Source organism: Sminthopsis crassicaudata, chromosome 1, assembly GCF_048593235.1.
Source record: "Sminthopsis crassicaudata isolate SCR6 chromosome 1, ASM4859323v1, whole genome shotgun sequence".
Classification (NCBI taxonomy): Eukaryota; Metazoa; Chordata; class Mammalia; order Dasyuromorphia; family Dasyuridae; genus Sminthopsis; species Sminthopsis crassicaudata.
This window is the reverse complement of record NC_133617.1, coordinates 20,958,144-20,982,047: the sequence shown is the minus strand read 5'-3', so window position 1 is coordinate 20,982,047 and position 23,904 is coordinate 20,958,144. Positions and strand designations below refer to the sequence as shown.

Below are 23,904 nucleotides of genomic sequence, written 5' to 3'. Positions count from 1 at the left end.
AGTCCTGTAATCCCTTAGGGAGCTTACATGCTCACACGAAAAGACAATGCATAAAAGGAAGTTGAAGGCGGCAGATGGAGGGATGATGAAGGTACCTTTCCGACTGACATGACAGAGAAAGTCCCGTGGACAATGAATCAGGAGTGAAGCCTGGAGAGAAAGGAAGTCCTCCTTAACATGGTGGTTCTGGGAGAAACCTACCAGTCAGAGGGAGAACCACAAGGCAGAGATACTTCCCATGTCAGAAATGATCTAGGTATGGAGTGAACTTCCAGAGTGCAAGGGTTTCTCTGGCCTGAAAAACAAAGACCTGGGTAGATGAGTTAATCTTATAGCCTGGAAAGGAATGGAGACATGAAATTATTATTAGTAGTAGGACAACTCATTTGATCTTTTTTTTTTTAATTTTAATAGTTTTTATTTACCAGATATATGCATGGGTAATTTTATAACATTGATAATTGCCAAACTTTTTGTTCTAATTTTTCCCCTCCTTCCCCCCCCCCAGATGGCAGGTTGACCAATATATGTTAAATATGTGAGAATATAATTTAAATACAATCTATGTATACATGCCCAAACAGTTACCTTGATGTACAAAGAGAATCGGACTTTGAAACAGTGTTCCATTAGCCTGTGAAGGAAATCCAAAATGCAGGCAGACAAAAATAGAGGGATTGGGCATTCTATGTAGTGGTTCATACTCATTTCCCAGAGTTCTTTCGCTGGGTCTAGATGGTTCAGTTCATTACTGCTCTGTTGGAACTGATTTGGTTTCATCTCATTGTTGAAGAGGGCCACGTCCATCAGAATTGATCCTCATACAGTATTGTTGTTGAAGTATACAATGATCTCCTGGTCCTGCTCATCTCATTCAGCATCAGTTGATGTAAGTCTCTCCAGGACTCTCTGAAATCATTCTGCTGATCCTTTCTTACAGAACAATAATATTCCATAATATTAATATACCACAATTTATTCAGCCAATCTCCAATTGATGGGCATCCACTCAGTTTCCAGTTCTTGCACATACAGGTCCCTTTCCCTCTTTAGAAAGGCCTAGAAAGATTTACATGAACTAATGCTGAGTAAAACAAGCAGAACTAGGAATACATTGTACACAGCGACAGCAAAAATGTGTGATGATCAACTAGGAAAGACTTGGTTCTTCTCAGTAATTCAGTGATCCAAAGCAATCCCAATAGACTTTGGACAGAAAATGCCATCTGCAAGCAGAAAAAGAACAAATAAACTGAATGTGAATCCACACATCATGTTCACTTCTTTTTTGTTTTTTGATTTCTCCCATCATTTTTCCCTTTTGCTCTAATTTTTCTCTCCCAAGATGATTCATAAAGTATTCAAAATAAATAAATTTACTAGAAAAAATGCTACATAATCTAATTATAAGTGTTACCATAATCAATTCCCTAACTGTAGTGAAGCATTTGCTTTAGATTTTTGGGAGGATGAATTAAAAATGGATAAATGATTATAAAAGTAAATATTGAAAACTTTTTACATGTAATTGGAAAAATTTTTTTAAATTTTTTAATTCTCACTATAAGAGTAGATATTGGTACATCAAAAAGAAAAAGAAAGAAGAAATGACTAGATGAAAGAATGAATGAGCATTTATTAACTAATTACTATGTGTCAAGTTAAATATACAAAGACAATTTCAGGAAAGTCTCTCCCTTCAAAAGATTTTATATTCTCTTAAGGTAAATAATACACATAAAAGGCATATCTTTGTGTCCAGATTGGTCTAGATGGGTAAGGAGACATGAATAGATATCTCTAGTGTATTTACAACTGACTTCCTCCAAAGGCCAATTTTAATTCCTGGAAGGGAACAGAGAGTCAGGGCCCTAAAGCAGGTCTCTCAGCTTTCCTCAGAGAGAAAGCAAACTGAATTAGAATTAGTCATCCCTCACACAAAACCACTTTCCCCTTCTCAGTTTCCATATATCTCCCGTTAGCATAAGAAATTAAATGGGAATTTAATGGACTCAGAGGCCATCAGATGACACAGAGCCTATAGTCAAATACTTGACCCAAATTTTACAATAATGTACTGCAAACATCCCATGAAAGAAAATGGAAAAAAAAAAGATCCAGACTTCTCTGTATGGAAGGCCAAAAATATCCCTAAATATGAAATCCTTTAGATATTGTCTATGGGAAATAATTTTTCGGTTCAAGCTCAGGTCTTGATTGCTATTCATTAATGGGGAAGAAGAGCCCCAAGAACTCAAACTTCAAACTTTTGCTCTCTTCCCACTAAAATCCAGTTTCACAATGAACAAATAATAAATAAAATAAAATAATAAATAAAATGGGGAAGGAGTGCCCTAAGCACTCAAACTTCAAACCTTGGCTCTCTTCCCACTAAAATCCGGTTTCACAATGAATAAATAATAAATAAAAATAATAAATAAAATAAAATAATAAATAAAATGGGGAAGGAGTGCCCCAAGCACTCAAACTTCAAACCTTGGCTCTCTTCCCACTAAAATCCAGTTTCACAATGAACATAGGCAGCAAATAGCAAATAAAATTATTTATTCAAGCTGAGAGCAAACAGAAGTTAGAGAAAGTACAGATGAGAATATATCAGAAAATACAGAGTGAGTGAACTTTCCCATTGGGAAGGAGATATCTCAGCTTAGCCAAGACAGAGTCCTAGATTTCACACAAGAGGAAATTCTCTGAAGTCTCCGGGGTAATAAGTGAGACAGAAGTGGAGCCACAGGTGGCTCGGGGAATAGAGCAACAAGCCTGGAGTCAGGAAGGCCCGAGTTCAGAAGTGGCCCAGATGCTTCCTGGCTGGGTTGATCTCGGGTAACTTTGCCTTAATCCACTGTAGAAGGAAATGGCGAACCCCTCCAGGATCTCTCTAGAAACCCCATGGACAGTTTGGCGTGATATGGTCCACAGGGTCCTTATCAATCAAATACAATTGAACTGAAGGGGCCGTCGGCTTTCCCCCACTCTTGGGCAGGAAGAAAGTCTGAAACCTTTCAAGTTATCTCTTGAGATTGGAAACCAAAGGAGCAGGATGATGTCTCCTCAACTCTATTCTGCAAGTATTCAGTGTAATCTTCCACTTTCAGAAAAATGGCATATATCTCATATAAGTATGCTTAAAAGAGGCACACACACAAAAAAACAAAAAACAAAACAAAACAAAAACACACAGGTGGCCAGGAAGAGAAGTTTTAGGTTGAAAAGTGCCTGGGAGGGTAAGTGGAGCCATGGGAAGTGGATTGACACACTCTTTCCCTAGTAACAGATTTATTGAATTGATTTGGGTTCTAGAGCTGGAAGGGCGGGGTAGACAAGGTATCCACCTGGCTGCAGGACAGAAGGTAAGGCAATGGCCCCAGAGACCACCACACCCAACTTAGCTTTGACCAAGAATTCCCTGGACAACATCGCTAACAAATGGCCTCCCACCTCCATGTGAAGACTCCAGAGAGGAGAAGTCTGCTCCCTCCTGAGGCTCCCAATTCTAATTTGGGAGATTAGTCACTGTTGCTTTTTTTTTTTTCCATTATAACTTTTTATTTGCAAGATATATGCACAGATAATTTTTCAGCACGAGATTATTCACTATTAAAAACACTTTCCAGTGGCAGTCAGTCTAAACCTCTCCCTCTGTGGCCTTGGTTCTGCCAAGGAGCCAAACTGAACGAGGCTACTCCCCTTTCCTTGGGATAGCCCCTGTAATAATGGGAGCCTGTCCTCCTTTCCCCACCTTTCTCCCACCCCCATCCTCCACTCTAAAATAAATATTCCTACTTCCTTCCACCAGTTCTTTACCACGAAAGACTGCGGGTCCTTAGGACACAGTCCCTGTATTCACAGGCCTTCTCAGGAATGACTAAAACTTCAGAAACAGTCATAGACAAAACGCGTTTGTTGACTCCCTCTGACCCCATTTAGGGTCACCAGACACCAGAGCAGTTTGCCATTTTCTTCTGCAGCTCATTTAACAAATGGGGAAACCGAGGCACACAGGATTAAGTGACTTGCCAGGAAGTGTCTGAAGCCAGATTTGAACTAAGGAAGATGAATGATTTTGCTAGTTATTTATTATCACTATTTTCCCTGTTTCTCTTGGACAACTTGACCCCAGAGGATAGCAGGAGTGCTGAGAAACTTATAAGTGTATAGAGCACAGGGGAGCAACTGTTTTTGTTTTTTTCCTCCAGTTTCTTGATTGGTGACCTTGTGATTAGCAGATAGGATTAGAGATTTAATGTGACCTCAGACACTTAACACTTCCTGGCTGTATGATCCTGGGCAAGTCACTTAACCCCAATTGCCTCAGCAAAATAATAATAATAATAATAATAATTTGCTACTTGCAGATTAGTAAATTAAATTGAGGCTGAGTTTAAAGGGGTTTGTTCACAGTCACATAGCCAGTGAGAGTCACAGTGTCAGAGCCACAGGAATTCAATGGCTGCCTAGTCTGTCCTGTAGCTGAAAGGAACCTCCCCTGTGACGGAGCTTATGGAGCTCTCCCCCTCCCATCCACTGGCACTGTCCTCCCTGGGTCCCTCTGGGCAATGTCAAGTGATTCATGGGGATGGTGAGGGAGCAAGCTCAGCTCGGGCACTATCTATACCAGTGGTCCTCAGACTTTTTAACTAGGGGCCCAGTTCCCTGTCCCTTAGACTGTGGGAGAGCCAGACTATAGTAAAACAAAAGCTCATGCTCTGTCTCTGCCCCTCAGCCCATTTGCCATAATGGGCCTGGCCGCCTAGGCCGTACTTTGAGAACCCCTGCTCTTTATCTAATCCCAGGGTCATCCTGCCCCCCCAGCTGTCCACCTGGAAAAAGTTGGCTCCACAGGGGACTCAGCACCTGCCTTGCCTCACGTGCTATCCCCTCCCTCCCCCATCCTCTCCTCTTGCTCCAGCAGGAATATTTAAATCAACAAAACTGTTACTACTGGAAAATGCCTCGGCCTCCACCCTCAAACCCCGCAGCTCCCAGACATAAGGACTACTATGTCTGGGCTTTCTTAAAAATACAAGCCCTTTAAAAAGGGCAGGGAGCATCTCACTTGTGTGTTTATACCTGCCACTCAGCACACAGTAGGCACTTTTTACATGCTTTTCTTCTTCTTTTATAACTGAATATTTTAATTTCTCCCAAATGCACAGAAAAACAAGTTCAGGCTCTTTTTTCCCCCAAATTCTCTCCCTCCCTCCCCTCCCCTCTCCCTTCACTAAGAAGATAAGGGATTTGACCTAGGTTACCCAAAAACATGTGTTTAAAAACTCAATCATTCATTCGGTTCTTCAATCCAATCTTTCCAAACTGTCAGAAGGATGGTCCTAAAGCACAAACCTGAGGCCTTCATGCCTTTACACTCTGGCAGAACCTTCAGGGGTAAAATACAAACGCCTTCCCAGTGTGACCTAGCCTTTCTTTCAGGCTGCCTCCTCTCAGCCTGTCAGACCGGTCTGTTGGCTCTTCCCCACACTCCACATTCCTACCTCTTTGCCCGGGGTGGCCCCCGTGCTTGGAATATTCTCCCTTTTTTTTTTTTTTTTTTCCTTTTCCTGCCTTTTGAAACTCCTAACTTCCTTCGGTGCTTGCATGCTCCAGGTATTAGTGTCTTCCCTAAGATCCATCTTCCTGAGTTCAACTCTGGCCTCAGACACTCATTAGCTTGTGTGACCTTGAATAAGTCGGTTAACCTTGTTTGCCTCAGTTTCCTCATCCGGAAGATGAGCTGGAAAAGGAAATGACAAAAGGGAAATGGCGAACTGCTCCAGTATTCTCTGCCAAGAATGGGTGGCAGAGTCCCACGGGGAACATTTGGGGGGGTGGGGGAGGGGAAGCTGCCTTTACTTATCTGTCTCCTTGTAACCCCCCCCCAAGCTAAGAGTGCAAAGACACCCCTAACGCCTCGCACAAAGCATGACATACAGGGACGGGCTTAGCAAATACTGAATTCTGCTCCACAGAATAACCGGGAACACATTGGAGCCCGGGTGAAGCGGGTCCCACGCCCGGACAGAGAGTTTTCTAAATGGGGCCCGTTAAGGGGCAGTCTATTGACTGGAGGATTCTCGAAGCCTCCCCAGCTGTGGATCACAGCATCTGAAGGAGCTGACTCAGGTGTGCGGACTGGGAGTGAGATAAATTGGAGGCAGAGGGAGGAGGAGGGAGGTCAGACAGCGCAGGGCCTCTCGGTGAGAGGTCGGAGAGCAGCCGCTGCCCCTCGTCTCCGGGATCCATTCCGCAGCCACTGCCCGGGGCTCCCGTGTATTCCAACAATGGCCAAAGTGGGAATTGATTTGCTCAGTTTTGTTTTGTGAGGGGGTTGGTGGGTGGGGGTAAGGGACTTGCCCAGGGCCACGCAGCTAGTAAGTGTCAAGTGTCTGAGGATGGATTTGATCTGGGGTGCTCCTGACTCCACGGCCGGAGCGCTAAGGTTTTGCCTCTCCTCTTGTTTTAAAAGAGGGGGATAGGGGAAAAAAATTCGATCGTTAAAAATTTTTTTTTAAAAAGCGCATGTAGATTTATGGATCCTGCCATCCACAGCGAGAAGTCCCTGCTCCGGTCTGTTTGGCCTCGGGTCCAAAGGCGCTACCTTGAGTCAGACGAAGCCGGATTGACGACACGGTGAGAATCCGGGCCACACCCGGCCTCGGCCCGTCAACCCCGGAAAGCATCCTTCCCTTTGCCTCTCTGGGTTGGAGTCCCTCAGCTCAAGCCCAAGTTCCTCGGGAGCGTCCCCGGACCCCTCAGAGGCCGTCTCCCTGACTTCCGTTTTCTTTGTGTCTCGGACTTGCCAATCAAGTAAGCATCGCTTCTCCAGAAAGAACTTTCGAGTTCAGGAAATGGAACTAAAGGTGCTAAATAAACGTGGATTGATTCAAGGACTCACCCCTGGTTAAGCGAGGTAATGGACCTCCCTTCCCTCCCCTGACGTTCTCACTCATAAACGGGTCTCCTTATTCCCTACCAGGCAGCGGGGGCCGCGAGAGGAACGAGGGGCAGGGACTCCGAGCCATCCTCCAGGATGGCACCGAACGCATGACTCCACAGGCCGGGGCCTGGTCGGTTTCCTCTGTGAGACAGAAGGGATTGGACAGAACGATTTCCGGCTGGGCCAAGTTCGATGCGAGAACGAGGCGGCAAATCGAGTTTCCTTTCCTCCCAGGAGGGCGGACTCCGAAGTCTGCTTCTGGCCCGGGAAACTTCCGAGCTGAGGCGAACCTCGATGTCTCAGGAGAGGAAACGGGCTCAGAGGCGCGGTTTGGCCCAAATCGCTCAGGTAAGCAGCCTCGGAAGCATTACCTGAACCAGGTAAGCGGCCTCGGAAGCATTACCTGAACCAGCCTTGAACACAAGACTTCAGAGAGCAGGATCCTTTCCCAAAGCGGTCGCCGGAAGGTGGCGCCCACAATCCAGCACAAAAAATAAACGCGGAAGAGTCTTTGCTCTTGGGCGTTACGCGAATCTCGCTATTTCTAAGGACAGACAAAATTTGAGAATTGAAATTTGAAAAAGAGTGGAGAACAAGTAGTAAAGAATAGAAAATTGTTAAAGCATTCTTTTTGCTACGAGAAAAACTCAGTCTCCGTAGAGACTGTCAAAAATTGCCAATGCCGACTATATTTCAAGTCGTCATGGCGGGGTATTGGGAAAAGTTTTCAATTAGCAATAATCGCGCCTCGGATAAACCTCATTGGCTACGATACTGCCACTGCGCAAAGCTAACGAGACTCGGCCTGGGCTCCCGTCCCCCACGGCTGGTGACTCTCTTTTCAGAGAGGGTAAGACGCGAACTGATATGGAGTAATTTCTGCTGGTTCTTGTTTTTGGGTCCCGCCGGACCTTAGGACTACAGATTCAGGAACTTTTCTGATCACTTGCATACGGACGTCTGAAAATAGAATCTCAGGAAAAACCGAGCAAACGGGCGCCGAGGATTCTGGGGATTCCTATGCAAATGAGGATGACGCTCTAGCTCAGCCCGCGCAGCTTGAGTTTAGTTTTACTTAACGCGTGCTCAGAGTTGAGCGTTGAGTTGGCCGCAGGGCAGGAAGTTAAGTGGGCTGTGGTTAGCCGGGCAGATGAAGGACGGTTAGGGGTGACTGGAGAGGAGGAGGAGGAGAGACTATGAGCTGCCATTATCTAGTTGGATTCAGAGGGTCGAGAGGATGTTGGAAGGCCCGCTCCTGGCAGAGAGCGGAGAATGGAGGTGGGGAACGGCAGACATGCTGGGTAAGAACCCTCCTTCCTTGTCAGTCCCGCTTCCTTCCGCCCTCCCCGGCGTGAAATAAAGTCACTTTCAACTAGCCTTTCGAAACTCCATTCAACCCCACGGCCCCCGACCATGAAAAAGAAGCGAAGCGGCTTTATTCCTTCCCACCCTCCCCAAACGGGGGCCTTGCAAAATCAAGGCGCTCTGCTCCGCACTTATTGCGGGAAAAGGCATCCGAACAAGCACAGATTTTAACACTCGGGAAGGAAGGGACGAGTTTACTTAGAAACCAAATCTAAGGATCTTAGCGGACTAAGAGAGAGGAGAAAGTTCAGCTTCTCCCATTCAATCAGGATCCTGTCAGGTCAGCATGCTCCGGAAATCCTCTTTTCAGCACAGCGGCTTTCCTCGATTATCTCAGGACTAAACAAACATTAGGATAGCAACTAACTTTAAATCATTTTCCCTGCAATTACAGAGCTAATGAATCACGGCTAGCACGTTACACTTACAAACAAGTCAAGCTTTTTTAACTGCTCCAAAAGTTACAAAACTCCTGGAGGACAGTGCGTTTCAAGCCCAGAGAAGGAAAATTTTTTATTTTTTTTTTTAAACTGAAAGATTCAGTCTCCGTAGAGACTGTCAAAAATTGCCAATGCCGACTATATTTCAAGTCGTCATGGCGGGGTATTGGGAAAAGTTTTCAATTAGCAATAATCGCGCCTCGGTTAAACCTCATTGGCTACGATACTGCCACTGCGCAAAGCTAACGAGCCCTTCCTCGAACCCATCGCCCACTAAAAAGTCGATAGCTGTACAATGTAGGCTGACTTTATTCTTTGGGACGTGCACCCCCAAATAAATGATTTTATCTCAAAATGCACCCATGTGCCATCAAATTCGCTGAAAGCTGGAGACTATCATTGATGTTTGCAATTTTTTTAGGATTTTTTTAAACCCTGTGACGGTGAAGCAAGGCCTTATGGGGGAGGTAGCATGCTAATCAAGTTTCCCGACGGAAGGCACTCGGGGAAATGGGCCCATTGGAGGCTTGGAGGGAAGAGGCTATTGGCTATCTGTGAAGAGAAGGCAATGAGAGGGAGCCTTTGATCGATCGTGTTCTTGGGTCTATGGGAGTTTGCTCGCTTTCTTATGGGGGGTCCCTATTCCAGAGTTGGAGTCACCCTCTGAGAGGTCACCGAGTTCAGCCCTTCTATTTACTGAAGAGGCCCAGGGAGGTTTAGGGGACCCAGCCAGAAGGCATAAGAGCTGGGGTTTGAACCCAGGTTTATTGACCAAGTCTTTCCATTTTACGGCTACCCCACAAACTTAGGAACAATCAAGCGGTGGTCAGAAGGTTTAGTACAATTTTGGCCTTTAAGAACTTAAAAGCGCCCTAAAACTTTTGGATGCCTTTGCATGGTAAATTTTTTAGTAATTCTTGGTTTTATAAGCAGTAGTATAATGTGGTAAACAGAGCGCTGGACCCAGAGTCAGCAGGAGAGCTGACCCCTAATCATGGGCCCTGGGACCAGTTCTTAGCTACTCTGAACCTCAGTTTTCTCATCTGGAAGAAAGGATAATCTGTAATATCTGTATATTTACCCCTTGGGGGGGTTTGAGCCTGGAAAGAGATATCTGTTTAGATGGCTTTGAAAAACTTAAGACACCTTCCTTCGCTTCATTTCAACAATCTGTAAATAGGGAAAATAATAATACTTTAAATGGTTAGTATGAGGAAAGCAGTTTATGAACCTTAAAGAAACAATATAACTGAAGTAGAGACAATAACTTTGGTTCAGATTTCCCAGGGTTTCAAGGCTCTGGCCTTTGTTTCCTCCTTTGTAAAATGGGAATGTTAGCACCAGTTGAACAACCTCCTTTGTAGATTATGAAGATTGAAAGAACAACCCTGGGAGGTCGGTGCTATATTCTTTTCTTCATTTTACAGAGGAGGAAACAGACAGGCAACAGGGGCAGGCAGCTAATGAGTGCAGATTTGAACTCTGGACTGACTAAATGCAGCGCTGTGCCCATTGTTCCACATCCCATGTGCTCTGGTTGCTAGACTTGTCTTAAAGAACAATACTTCCTGATCCAACCATTCTGCAGAGCAGTTTGGAACCATGTCCAAAAGACTAGGAAACCTTTGATCCAGCAGTGTCTCTACTGGGTCTGTACCCCAAAAGGTCATATAAAAAAGGGGGGAAAGGCCACCCGTGCAAAAATGTTTGTAGCAGCTCTTTTTTGTAGCAGTAAGGATCTGGAAACTGAGTGGCTGCCCATCAGTTGCAGAATGGCTGACTAAGTGATGGTATATGGCTATTATGGAATATTATTGTTCTATAAGAAAAGAATGGCAGAATGATTTCAGAAAAGCCTGGATTGAGTTCTCAGATGAACTGATGCTGAGTGAAGGGAGCAGAAACAAAAGAACATGGTACACAGGAACAAGAAGATCATGTGATGATCAGTTCTGATGGAATTAGCCTGAATCACCTCGTTGTTGAAAAGAGCCAGTTCCAATATTCTTGTCATGGAGTCCTCTGTTCCCAGAGAGAGGGCTGTAGGGACTGAGTGTGAATCACAACATAGTATTTTCTTCATCTTGTTTGCTTGTTTTTTGTTTTCTTTCTTATTTTTTCCTTTTTGATCTGATTTTACTTGTGCAGATTGATAATTGTGGAAATGTGTGTAGAAGAATTGCACACGTTTAACATTTATTGCTGTCTCAGGGAGGGGGTGAGGAGACGGAGAAAATTTGGAACACAGTTTTGCAAGAGTGCATGTTGGGAGCTATATTTGTATGTATTTTGAAAATAAAAATCTATTATTAAAAAAGTCTTCCGGGGGCAGCTAGGGGGCGCAGTGGATAGAGCACCAGCCCTGAATTCAGGAGGACCGGAGTTCAAATCTGGTCTCAGACACTTCACACTTCCTGGCTGTGTGACCCTGGGCAAGTCACTTAACCCCAGCCTCAGGAAAAACAAAAACAAAAAAAAAGTCTTCCACATAGAATATATAAATGTAACATAACATAACATAACACAATGTAACATAATACAATATAATCCCGTATAATTTAATACAATATGATACAATATAATTAGTTTCAACATCATCCAATATAAGATAAATGATATAATGTATAAATAACAATAATGCAGTACAAATAATACAATTCAATAGTCAACATCATTCAGTGTGATAGGATACAAAACAATAGATCCGATCTTATCGTATAATAGAATATAATTTGCACTGCCAAGGACTGTGAAGAAATGTCCTTGTGACCCACGAGGAAGGCCCTCAAGCAGGGGACAAGCAAAACCCCCAAAGCATACTTAGGCCCTGCTACCGCAACACAAACCCAAACACTAGGAGCAATACGGTAGCAGAGGCGGGACAGGTTGCCCAGTGGCTTCTGGGAATTGTAGTTTTCCTGTCTCCTGTCACTCTAGGTTGCGGTTGACTACAAGTCCCGGGAGGAAGCGAGCAGCCTGCCCTTCCCTGCGCGTCTCCGGACAGTGAAAGGTGAGTGTGGTGACTGCTTTGGGAGGGGAAAGGGCCTCGGCCGCCCTCCGGAAGGCGCCGGTCTCTCCTAAGCGAGTGAAGCCGGGGCGTCTGGCCGGGGCGGAGGGAGCTGCCCCGCCGCATCCTGGGTGCCGGAAAGTTGGGAGCTCGGTCCCGAAGCCGGAGCTGTGGGGACCCGGAGCTCCGCTCCCGCCGAGGGCCTGGGATGGGAGGCCCGCCCGCCCCCGCTGCCCAGTCCCCTGCGCGTTTGGCTCCCGGAGGCCGGGACTGCCCCCTTTTACCTCGTTTTGCCCCTTGCCTTTCGCTGCTTCCTAGCTGACGGACGTGGGGGCGTAGGATCTCGCTTTTAGAACCGCCGCTCCCATTTTATGGATGACGAAGTGGCCGCCTGGAAGCCCGTGAGAGGTCCGAGGTCCCAAGCCCGAAGCGGACCGAGCCGGGATTCAGGCGCGCAAGCACGAGCTCTGCACTCGCCTCGTTTGTTTTTTCTTTTTGAAATAGTTTACTTTTTCTCCATTTCGTGTAAAAACAATTTTTTACAAAGTTTTTTTGAGACCCAAATTATTTCCTTCCTTGTTCTCTCCCCCACTCAATGAGGAGGCAGCAGTTCTGTCCTGCGCAGTCATGCAAAACATATTTCCATATTAAGTGTGTTGTGAAAGAAAAAGTTGACAAGTAGCTGTGCGCTGCATTCAGACTCCGTAGTGTTTCCCTGCACGTGGAGGGCATCTTTCATTCTTGTAGCCATTTTTTTCCCTGAGGCTGGGGTTAAGTGACTTGCCCAGGGTCACACAGCCGGGAAGTGTTAAGTGTCTGAGATCAGATTTGAACTCGGGTCCTCCTGAATTCAAGGCTGGTGCTCTATCCACTGCGCCCCCTAGCTGCTCCCGTCTTTCATTCGCCGCCGTTGTTAATGTTATTGAGTAGTTTTCTGGTTCTGCTCATTTCCCTTGCATCATGATGTTCATAGAGAAGTCTTCCCAGGCTTTTTAGGAGCATCATTTCAATACAATAGTATACGACGCATCATTACATACAGTTGTGCTCTATCTATTCTCCAACTGATGGGCGTCCCCTCAATTTCCAATTCTTTGCCACTACAAAAAGGAGCTGCTGTAAATATTTTGTGCCTGTACATTGCTTTTTTTTTTTTCCTAGTTTCTTTTCAAAGAAAAAAACCTGCCATCTCCCAAATCTCCAATCAGAAAGCCAAGTTATATCAGTCCCCTCCTCCCAGGTCACATTACCCCTTTAAAAGATTTGCTCTTACTGAAGTAGGAGTGATCTGGGCTAATTCGTTTTTAGGACTAGCCCACCCTAGGGTACTGTCACTTCGTGGCAGCTTTCTCCTTGTTATAGCTAACTCTTTTAGGGTTAGCCCGTCAGTCAACGGTATATTATTCTTCCTGGAGTTAGTCTGCTAAACTTCTGTATGGATTTAGCCCTATAATCAATGGGGTACTCCCACCTCGTGGCTTCTTCCTTTTAATGACTTCTTCCCACTAAGAAACTTGTCTTTCCCCTTGTTAACTTAAAAACCCCTTTTTGTGTGCTTTTCATGTAATAAACTAGCAAAACCTTTGTAATCTGTACTTAATATCTGACTTGATTTCTTTTGGTCGACTAAACTGTACTGAATCTCTAGTGTATTATATATATAGTATGTATATATTTAGTGAGGCAATTGAAGTTAAATAACTTGTTTAAGTCCTTTATGTAGTAAGTATTAAGTGTCTGAGGTCAAATTTGAACTCGTGTCCTCCTGTGCAGGTACTCTACCCACTTTGCCTGTTAGATGCCCCCATATAATATTCTTTTACAATTATGCTCTACCAAATCTTAGTTTATTTACAGCTTCTGGTGCCTATTTCCTCACTTCAATCTCATGATGGATTTTGTATCCCAAGCATCTGACATAAGGTTGCCCCCATAGCAGACATCAGGGTAAATGGCTGTTGACTAATTTGATTATTGATGAGATTAAAGGTTTATTTATTTATTTATTTATTTGTTTTAGGCTGGGGTTAAGTGACTTGCCCAGGGTCACACAGCTGGGAAGTCTCAAGTCTCTGAGGTCACACTTGAACTCGGGTCCCCCTGAATTCAAGGCTGGTGCTCTATCCACTGCGCCCCCTAGCTGCCCCAAGATTAAAGGTTTAAATCCGAGGCTCTTAACCTGGGTTCCATGAAGTCATTTTAATATTTTGAGAACTATGTGAAGAATAGATAGCATTTTGGTGGGATAAATGAAACTTAAATTGGAAAACTGAAGCCCACAGAGACATCAAAGAATAATAAAGGGTGAAAGTTAATTTCTCCCCCAAAATGAAAGTTCCTTGGGAGCAGGGACTGGCTAGGTAATGAGGGGTAGAGATTCAAGTCTTTATAACTTTTGTTAACATTCAATTGATAGGGAGTCAGGAGAGGGACTTGTGCTTCCGGATAGAAAATAAAATGCTGCCCTTGGAGTTTCAAAAATGTATCTACTCACCTTGTAAGAATGTAAGATCTTTCCTGCATTCATCAAATGCTGCCCTTGGAGTTTCAAAAATGTATCTACTCACCTTGTAAGAATGTAAGATCTTTCCTGCATTCATCAGAGTCAATGGAGTTCTTTGAAAGATATTTTGTTTCTTACAACTATTTTAATATAATTGGTTTCCTTTGTAATTCTGTATATCTATTTTATGCATTTGAAACATTGAAACACTGAGGAAATTGCCAATACTTAAAAAAAAAAATCTTTTCTTTTAGCATCTAAATTTCCTTCATCCCTTTCTTACCCTTCCAAAGAGTCATCCATCCCTTATAACAAACAAACAATAACAAATAGAGAACAACAAAAGAAAAACTGCAAAATTAACATAAGGAAATTCATTTTTAATATAAAAATTTGTCTTTTTTTTGCTTTCTTACATTAACTAAATATTCCTCTGGATCCCTTCCTTTCTTTTTCTCTTAAGAGTCATCTCTTAGAGAATTCTTTAAAAAGTGGAGGAAAAAGGAAGGAAAAAAGCAGCAAACACTGATTATTGCAGAGAAATTTCAATTTGTTTTTTAAAATAAATTTTTACTGCTACTTTGTTTTTCCACTTCCTTTATTTCTACCTGTTTTTCTGCCTTCCCCTTCTTCCTCCCTGTCCTCCCCTTCCTTAGTGTGTGCTTGTTAAATCTCAGCTGTATTCCTTCTGGCGAGATGAAGAACTACCAGTTCTTCCCATTTGTTCCCACACCCCTGCACTGTCTTCTGACCTCTTCGTAGTCTTCATGACTCTTGAATCTTGGCATGGAAGCTTCCCCTCATCCCCCATTAATTACCTTGAGGTTTTTCTACTAGAGGACTTCCTTTTATGTACTATTTCTCCCAATAAAGCAGGAAGCTCCTTGAGAGTAGGGTTTTTAAAATTTTATTTCCTTAGCTATTAGAGTATTTGGTGAACAGTAAGCACTTAATACTTTTTTGTTCATCCAATCATTCATCATATGTCATTTTAGCCAAAATTTGTAATTCATGTCAATTTTAGTCAATAGGTAAGTTTTTTCCATGGATCCCCTTTGGGTAGATTTGGTAGACATCTTGATTCTATTAGTAAAATGTCTCTGAATCTCCAAGGAGAGTGATTTTTTTTCTGGGAAGTTTTCCCCTTCCCAGTCTTGAGACAGCTCAAGACTCAAAGAAGTCTCTTCCTAGTTGGGATACTTTGGCCTTTCCTTATCTCTACTCACTCTCACGACTTACATTTGTGGGTTTATTTTGGACCTTGTAACTTATTTATTTCTGTTTTTTGTTCTTAGTTCTTTTGTTCTTGTTCTTCTCTTAATTTATAGAGGAAATGGAGGCTTCAGAAGCTCCATGACTGTTCCAAGGTCCCACAGGTAAAAAGAAGCAGCTTCCGAGCTGCTATTTGAACATGTCGGCCAACAGCCTCGACTTCAAAAGACCGAGTAGTAACAAGTTTTATTACAAGAGGAATTAGGCATGCATGCCGGCTTCTCTCTTGTACAAAGTACAAAGAGGGCCAATGATGAAGGCAAGGCCTTGGGTATTTAAAGGTTACATCAAGATCTTGAGAAGGGCAATCCCCCTCCCAAATGGGAAAGGGAAGGAGAGGGGACTATGGCAGGTCCTGTCTCCATACTCGGTGGTTTTTCAGTTATACCAGAAGTTCCCAATCTGGAGATTGTCTGGAGACACATGTCATCTTCCAAAGGCATGAGAAGCTTATCAAGGGAGTATGGACAAGTTATGTTAATTAATCCCTATTTTGTGATATGTATAGACATCGTAAACTAGAATTTATTTCCTTTTATATTGATTAAAGCTCAAGAATAACATTTATAATGTGCCTACTATGTGCCATGCTTCACAAATATCATCTTGTTTGATCCCCACTACAACCCTGAGAAGGTAGGTGCTATGATACAGTTGGAGAAACTGAGGCAAAGTGACTTGTCACACAGCCAGTAAATTTCTCAGGCTATATTTGAATTCCAAGCATACCCTTCTAGCCCCGAATTACCTCGATGCCTCAGGGTATAGGAAGGTCTACTGAAGTGCAAGGGGCAGGATTGAGCACCTTTCCATGCCATCATTTTCTGTGACAGGATTTCCCTTTTGACACAAGAAGGTGATTGGTTTGAGTTGTCTACTGCTTTTCTTTCTGTCAAAGGTACAATTTCCCTCATATTTTGAATTTAAAATACATCTTTACAAATGAGATGAATTTTTTTTTTTTATGAATGAGATGGGTCCAGTGAGAACAGAAGACTTTCATTTTTCTTTCTTTAGAAAGTTATTTACTTATATATTTTTTCTTTAGATCACCTAATTTTCTTTTTTCCTTTTTTTTTTTGTTTAGAAGTATAATTTATTTATTTTATGTTAAAGTATAAGTTAAATACCATGTATATATATACATGTTCAAACAGTTATTTTGCTGTACAAAAAAGAATTGGACTTTGAAATTGTGTACAATTATCCTGAATCACCTAGTATCTGTCTCCCAATACAGGAGTGATAGATTAAAAAAAGAGAAAAAAAAACAAACAAACAATTCAGCAAAACTAACCGATACAATCAACCAATAGAAGATGCAGCATTTCCATACCCATAGTCCCTTACCTCAGCCAAGAACATTGGAGGCTGAATTCTCATTTCTCTCATTCAGGGACAAATTTGGTCATAGTAATTACACAGCTTTTGCTTCCAGTTTTTTCTTTTTGTCCTTTCCAATGACATTTTCATAGTTTCTATGTATGTTTCATTTTTCTTTCGAGCAAAATTAACATGTTTTAGCTTCTCCTTATGTTTCTATTTTTGCCTGCCTTTTCCCTTCTATTGTAAGTTCTTTTGCCTCTTTTTTGTATCCCCAGTGCTTATTAGTACATTGCCTGGTACTTATTACATATTTGTTCATTGATTTATTTGTTAAATTCATTATTATTTTACTTAAGTTTTTTTTTTTTTTTTCCCCCCAGTTTCATTCTTTGCCCCCATATGACCAAGTGATTGATTTCAATATCTCATCCGACAGCCCCAGGCACATTTTTACCCTCCTTTTGGGAGGCTTTTGTCTGATCATTTGTATTTGAGACTGTTTTCTGTATTCTTCCTTTCCCTAGAATGAGAATGAGCCCTCTGTGTAGTTTCACCCCTCGCCTCCTGCACCCCCGGGGCTCCCACACAGCAGTGGGCACCTTCGTACCACCGTGTCCTCCCCTGGACCAGGAGAAAGTCAAGGAGTTGCAGCGTTTCATCTTGCTTTCCAAAAGGCTCCTGGTGATGACAGGAGCTGGAGTCTCCACCGAGTCAGGCATCCCCGACTACAGGTCCGAAAAGGTGGGGCTCTACGCCCGGACAGACCGGCGCCCTATCCAACACGTGGACTTTGTCCGAAGTGCTAAAATCCGCCAGCGCTACTGGGCAAGAAATTTTGTTGGGTGGCCTCAGTTCTCGTCTCACCAGCCTAACGCGGCCCATCTGACCCTGAGCAGCTGGGAGAGACTCGGGAAGCTCTACTGGCTGGTGACCCAAAATGTGGATGCTCTCCATACCAAGGCGGGGAGTCAGCGCCTGACGGAGCTCCATGGCTGCATGTATAGGTGAGTCCCAGTATGGGTGCAGGACCTTCTCCACCACATCTAGTTAGAGAGCTGCCTAGAGCTTTTGCTGGGGGATTTAAGAGGGTCAGAGAGCCAGATTCTGTCAGTGGGGGAACTTGAACTCAGAGCTTACTGGCTCTGGACACATCTGCTTCCTGTGGTTCTCTCCATTTCACTTTTATGCTGTTCTCAAGCCTTGATTCCCTAGTCCCCTTGTCCTGTCATTGTTCATCCATTTCCAAATGCCAGCCCAGGTGTAACCCCGACATCCATGTTCTCTGCTCCTACCCTGAGGACAGAGCCTGGACTAAAGAACATTGGGCAGAGGTCACTCATTCAGGACATTTGGCATTGAAAAGGGGAGACATGGAATGGTAACTAGATGGGGCATATAGGAAAGTGGCATTTTTTCCCCCTGTAAACAAGTTGGAAACTGTTGGGATGACTGGGAGAGAAAATGGTGATTGTGGAGATGCTGAAAACGTGAATGAATGAGTTCCTTTTCAGCGGTCCTGACTTCCAAAGCTATAATTAGACTGAGGTCAAAGGGATTGCTGGGTGGGGAGAGCCTCTGTCAGGGTCACATTGCCATGGTGTTCCTCCTTTTCCCTCAACCTCCACAGGGTTCTTCTCTTAAGAGGAGTCCTTAGACTGTCTCCTGGGTCAGTGTGGGGCATTTCTTCCAGAACCAAATTTCCACCTAGTTGGTGAACGTCCCAAAGGGGCATCTCCAAGTTTCCTTTTCCTGTCTCACATGTAGGGTTCTTTGTTTGCATTGTGGACTGCAGACTCCCCGGCAGGCCCTGCAGGACCGATTTGAAGCCCTGAATAGCACCTGGGAAGCCAAGGCCCACGGCGTGGCCCCCGACGGCGATGTCTTCCTGACCGAGGACCAAGTACGAAGCTTTCAAGTTGCATCCTGCGCCAGGTGTGGAGGCCCTCTGAAACCGGATGTTGTTTTCTTTGGGGACACGGTGGATCATGATAAGGTGGACTTCGTGCACATGCGTGTGAAGGAAGCCGACGCCATTCTGGTGGTTGGATCTTCCTTGCAGGTACCTTGTGTCTTCCCCTGGTTCAGTCAAAGGGGGATCTGTTTGCCCACTGGATGGGAGAGCTCAAGCAGGTTTGGCTGAAAGGAAATTGATCTGGGTTGTCTATTTTTCTGAAGCTAGCTGGATCATTGTCAGCTATCCCCTCTGCACCTTTTTTTTCTCATGCAGGTGTACTCTGGCTACAAGTTCATTCTCGCAGCCCATGAAAAGAAACTACCCATTGCAATCCTGAACATTGGGCCTACGAGGTCAGACCAGTTTGCCTGCCTGAAGCTGGATTTCCGATGCGCAGAGCTCTTGCCTTTAATAGCCCCACAGTGATTGGGGCTCATGGCTCCTAAGACCAAAGGAGGACTTTACTGGACCTGAGCTGCTAAAGGTAAAACCTTTTATAGGGACTAAGCCTGGATCAAGGACTTTAGCTCTATAAGTTACATGGAGTAATAATCACAGAAGGAGATAGTGCAGTGTACTGGACTTAGGTTTACGTAGTCAAGATCTTGACAGCTAAGGGGCAGCTAAGTGGTGCAGTGAATAGAGCACCAGCCCTGAAATCAGGAGGACCCAAGTTCAAATCTGGTCTCAGACACTTCCTAGTTGTGTGACCCTGGGCAAGTCACTTAACCCCAGCCTCAGGAAAAAAAAAAAAAAAAAAAAAAAAAAAAAGATCTTGGCAGCAGATAGTGCACCAGGCCTGGAGTCAGGAAAACCTGAATTCAAATCCAGCCTCGGATACTTCCTAACTGGGTGACCCTGGGCAAATCACTTTACCCTTTTTGCCTCAGTTTTCTCATATATAAAATGAGCAAGAGAAGGAAATGACAAACAGGTTCTATATCTCTGTCAAGAAAACCCAAATGGGGTCATAAAGAACTGGATACAAGTGAACAAAAAAATAACAGGCAAGATCCATAGCCTTTCTAGCTGTCTGGTCACTGGGGATCTAGGGTTGGTGAAAAGTAGTGTCTGATCTCAGCACTGGACCGCATCAGGCTTCTCCTCTCTCGAGTTTTCTTTTTTAAGAGGCTATACCTGTGACGTGCCTTGTACTTCTATGATCTATGATCCTATTATCCTGTGACATTTTTTGTTTATTTTTTTTTTGTTTTCCCAATATATTTTTATTTCACTAAATATCTCTCTAATTACATGTAAAATATTTTAACGTTTCAAAATTTTTAAGTTTTAAATTCTTGCTCTTCCCTCCCCCCTTCTTGAAGTTGTGAATATATTTCCATATCAGTCATGTTGCAAAGAAAAGCACAACAAACAAGAAAAATAAAGAAAGTATGCTTTCAATCTGCATTCGGACTCCATCAGGTCTTTTTCTGAAGGTGGAGAACATTTTTCAGAAGTCCTTTGGAACTGCTTTGGATCATTGTATTGGTCAGAGTAGCCAGGTCATTCACAGTTGACCTTCATTACCATGTTGCTGTTACTGTGCACAGTTTTCCTGGTTCTGCTCACTTAACTTTGCATCAGTTTATGGGATTCTTCTGAGAATTTTTAAAAATTATCCTGCTCATCATTTCTTTTCACACAATAGTGTTCCATACATACCACTACCCATTGTCCATTTTATAGGTATCTCAATTTCCAGTTCTTTGCCATCATACACATACACACATACACACACACACATACCCCAGCTATATATGCTTTTTTTTCTCTCAAATCTCTTATAGATATAATAATTACTGGGTCAAAGGGTAGACACATTTTTATAAGCCTTTGGGCAGACTTTCAAACTGCTCCCCAGAATGGATAAATTTACAACTTCACCAACAATGCATAAGTGTTCCAATTTTCCCACATCTTCAACATTTATCGTTTTTCTTTTCTGCCGTAGTAGCCAATTTCATAGGTGTGAAGTATCTCAGAGTTGTTTTAATTTGTATTTCTCTAATTAATAGTGATTTAAAGCATTTTTTTCATATTACTATAGACAGCTTTGATTTCTTTTTCTGACTTGCCTGTTCATATCCTTTGACTATTTACCAGTTGGGAAATGACTTGTATCCTTACAGATTTGATTCAGTTTTCTACGTAATTGAGAAATGAAGCCTTTATCAGAGAAACTTACTTTAAATGGCTTCCCCCAGTTTCCTGCTTTCCTTCTATTCTTGGCAGCATTGATTTTGTTGTGCAAAACTTTTTAATTTTAATGTAATCTGTTAGGATTACAGGGTGATAACTCAGGTTACCTGAGCAATTCTCTAGCTCAGAGTTCACACCTTTGGGAGTTTGCAACTTTGGACTTCTGGGGGGGAGTTTACATGTTTAATAGAGTTTGCACCTTTAAGAGGAGCAAGTTCATTGGTTGAAGTATTTCCCACAAGCCGCTGAGTTTTCACTTAGATGTCCCAGCCCCCAGCCCAACCCAGCCGGCCCCGGTCCCTTTCCTCCCTTTTTCCTCCAGCACCGCCATTTTTCTGGCTGCTTCCAGGCTTCTGGCCCCTCCAGGCTCCCTTCTCGCTGTCCAGGTGATTGTCCTCTCCGTCCCCCTGCATGTCCAGTGCAGCAGCCACCAGGTCCTTCAGGAAGTCAAACTGCTGCTATAACTTGATACACTGTTTGAGGTGGGAGGTGGTCAAGGTCTTGGCATTCCGGGACTGGGTCACTTGACAGGCTTTCTTGAGAAGCAATTCCAAAAACAGTTCTAGTGCTCGGGAGATGATGATAGGAACAGCTGCAGCCACCTTGCTGATGATCTCGTCCGTCTGCATGATCTTCTTGATCCTGGCCAGTGGGAAGCGTGTGTTGTACTTCTTCTTGCTTGGCATCTCGGGGACTCCTGTGTCAATGTCAAATGTCAAGGTCCGGGCTAGCTCCTCTGAAGGGCTCATAATAAGTCCTTGCCCCACGTTGGGCGCCAAGTCTCTTAAGTTATAATCCTTCTCTGGGAAGAGGTTTCTTTTCTCTGTGAATCCTTTTCTCTGGGTGCAGGTTTCTTGGGAGGCTTCTGGAGCCTCCAGCCAGCCTCTTCTTCTTCCTGAATCCAGGCTCTGAATCTCCTCCAGCTCTTGTCCTTCCCCAATCCAGACTGCTTCTCCAGGCCCAATGTTGTCTTCTTTTATCCTCCCAGAGAATGGGCATGTGAGAACTCAGGGGCTTGTGGGAAATACTTCAACCAATGAACTTGCTCCTCTTAAAGGTGCAAACTCTTTTAAACATGTAAACTCCCCCCCAGAAGTCCAAAGGTGTGAACTCCGAGCTAGAGAACTGCTCAGACAACCTGAGTTATCACCTTGTAATCCTAACGTAATCAAAATTATCCATTTTGCTATCTCTGTTTGGTCATAAATGCTTCCCTTACCCATAGATTTGACAGGCAAATTATTCCATGCTCCCCTAATTTTCACCTTTATGTCTAAATTAAGTTACCATTTTTGCTATACAGTAAAGAGTATAATATGTACTTATACCATATAAGATATTGGTCTAAACCCAGTTTCTGCCAAACTGCTTTCCAGTTTTCTCAGCAATTTTTATCAAAAAGTGATTTCTTAACCCAAAGTTTAGGTCTTTGGGTTTATCAAACACTAGATGATGTAGTCATTTACTATTGTCTTGTATACCTATTATATTTCACTTATCCCCAATTCTTTTTCTTAGCCAATACCAATGATTACCAATTTGTGATACAGTGTGAGATCTGGGAGTGTTAGGCCTCATGATATTTATTAAATCTGAGATAGACTTCAATCTACCAAAGTGGAGGGAGTTTTCCCTCCTGGGAATTTCAAGGGATGAGGAAATGACAGAATCCTTTGAATATTCCCACATTGACTGAGAAACAATTCTAGATTCTCCTAAACTCTTAAGGCATATTTCACTTTTTAAATCTAATAGGATTTTTTCCCTCCCACATATACTAGATTTTTCAGGCCATGGTAGATAAAGTACTATTTATTCTAAGAAGTGGGCATATCTATACTTGCATCTGACTTAACAAATCTGAGGTAACAATAATTATTATTATTATTCAGTGGCTTCCAAGGACCATTCTGAATTTAAAGTTGTGACCTTGTGATGCTCTTCACAGATCCCAGCTCTCCCTGTTTCTTCTCTTTTCAGAATACCTGCAAGATGTCCTTCCCACCCTCCTCTTACTGCCCAGACCTACCTCAAAATGGTAGATGCCGTTTCTCAGCCAGTAGAGGGCACACACAACCGGATTCATCCATCCCAGCATCTTGCTTCGGACCAGGGGCCAGCGTCCAATTGTGCAGCCATATTTCCTGCCAGTGACTTGGAAATTGCACATTGTTTGGAGAATAGGCACCTGAGGAACATCTCTTCTCCAGCAGCAGCTTTCTTTAAGGTGGACAATGCTGGTTTCAAGCAGCACCCCCTTCTCAGAGCTGACCTGCTCGTTATGGGTTGGTGACGGTCCTAGTACGGAAGCCAGAGAGATGTCCACGGGGATCTGGGTAGTGGTCTTGCTGCCCTTTGAGGAAAGGGGAGGATGAAACACTAATTTAGTTTTATTAAAGTTATTTTTAACAGCACTATTTCCATCAATCAATAAACATTTTTAAAATATCTTTTAAGAAAATAAATGAATATATTTCCTATGGGCAGGGCAAATAGTGATTTAAATGAATTTTTATTAAACAAGGAATCATGGGAGACTTCTTTTCTTCAGCACACCAGGTATAGGGTGTGTGTGTGTGTGATACATATACACACATAGAATTGTATTCTATTTCAGTCGTTAACAAGAAAAGGAGACTTTGTGGTGGAAATCTCCAGAGATTTCTCTTTGATCTCCAAGACCAGGGCCAACCACCTGCCTTAAAGCCCAAATTGTCGGAGAAACGGTGAAATTCCACTTGTGCATTAACGGTCATTGTTTTGAATTTGTTCTGTTACAGAGAATCAGTAGGTACAGCTCAGGCTTTCTAAACCATCTAATCAGCAAAGGAAAAAGAATGAGAGAATCACAGCTCTCTAAATGGAAGTCCTCTGTCTGAA

The 23,904-nt window shown here is 43.3% G+C and overlaps 1 protein-coding gene, 1 long non-coding RNA gene and 2 other non-coding genes across 5 annotated transcripts; 1 reads left to right on the top strand and 3 right to left on the bottom strand.

Moving 5' to 3' along the window:
• Nucleotides 1-392: 392 nt before the first annotated feature.
• LOC141558709 (uncharacterized) lies at nt 393-7,763 on the bottom strand. Its single transcript, XR_012487119.1, has 2 exons — nt 6,914-7,763; nt 393-1,226 (listed from the first exon to the last, which is right to left on the bottom strand). It is a non-coding gene; the product is annotated as an uncharacterized LOC141558709 (long non-coding RNA).
• Nucleotides 6,197-23,517, top strand: SIRT4 (sirtuin 4). 2 transcript variants are annotated; one of them, XM_074296288.1, is made up of 6 exons: nt 6,197-6,308; nt 11,698-11,770; nt 17,393-17,872; nt 18,633-18,927; nt 19,096-19,306; nt 23,005-23,517. In XM_074296288.1, the coding sequence occupies exons 3-5, from the start codon at nt 17,394-17,396 to the stop codon at nt 19,246-19,248; spliced, it is 927 nt and encodes a 308-aa protein (XP_074152389.1). In that variant the 5' UTR covers nt 6,197-6,308; nt 11,698-11,770; nt 17,393; the 3' UTR covers nt 19,249-19,306; nt 23,005-23,517. The 2 variants fall into 2 exon arrangements, with proteins under 2 accessions (XP_074152389.1, XP_074152398.1); XM_074296297.1 differs by lacking the exon at nt 6,197-6,308 and adding an exon at nt 7,730-8,256.
• LOC141552419 (U4 spliceosomal RNA) lies at nt 7,607-7,747 on the bottom strand. The gene has a single exon (XR_012485204.1). It is a non-coding gene; the product is annotated as a U4 spliceosomal RNA (small nuclear RNA).
• LOC141552418 (U4 spliceosomal RNA) lies at nt 8,864-9,004 on the bottom strand. The gene has a single exon (XR_012485203.1). It is a non-coding gene; the product is annotated as a U4 spliceosomal RNA (small nuclear RNA).
• Nucleotides 23,518-23,904: the final 387 nt, after the last annotated feature.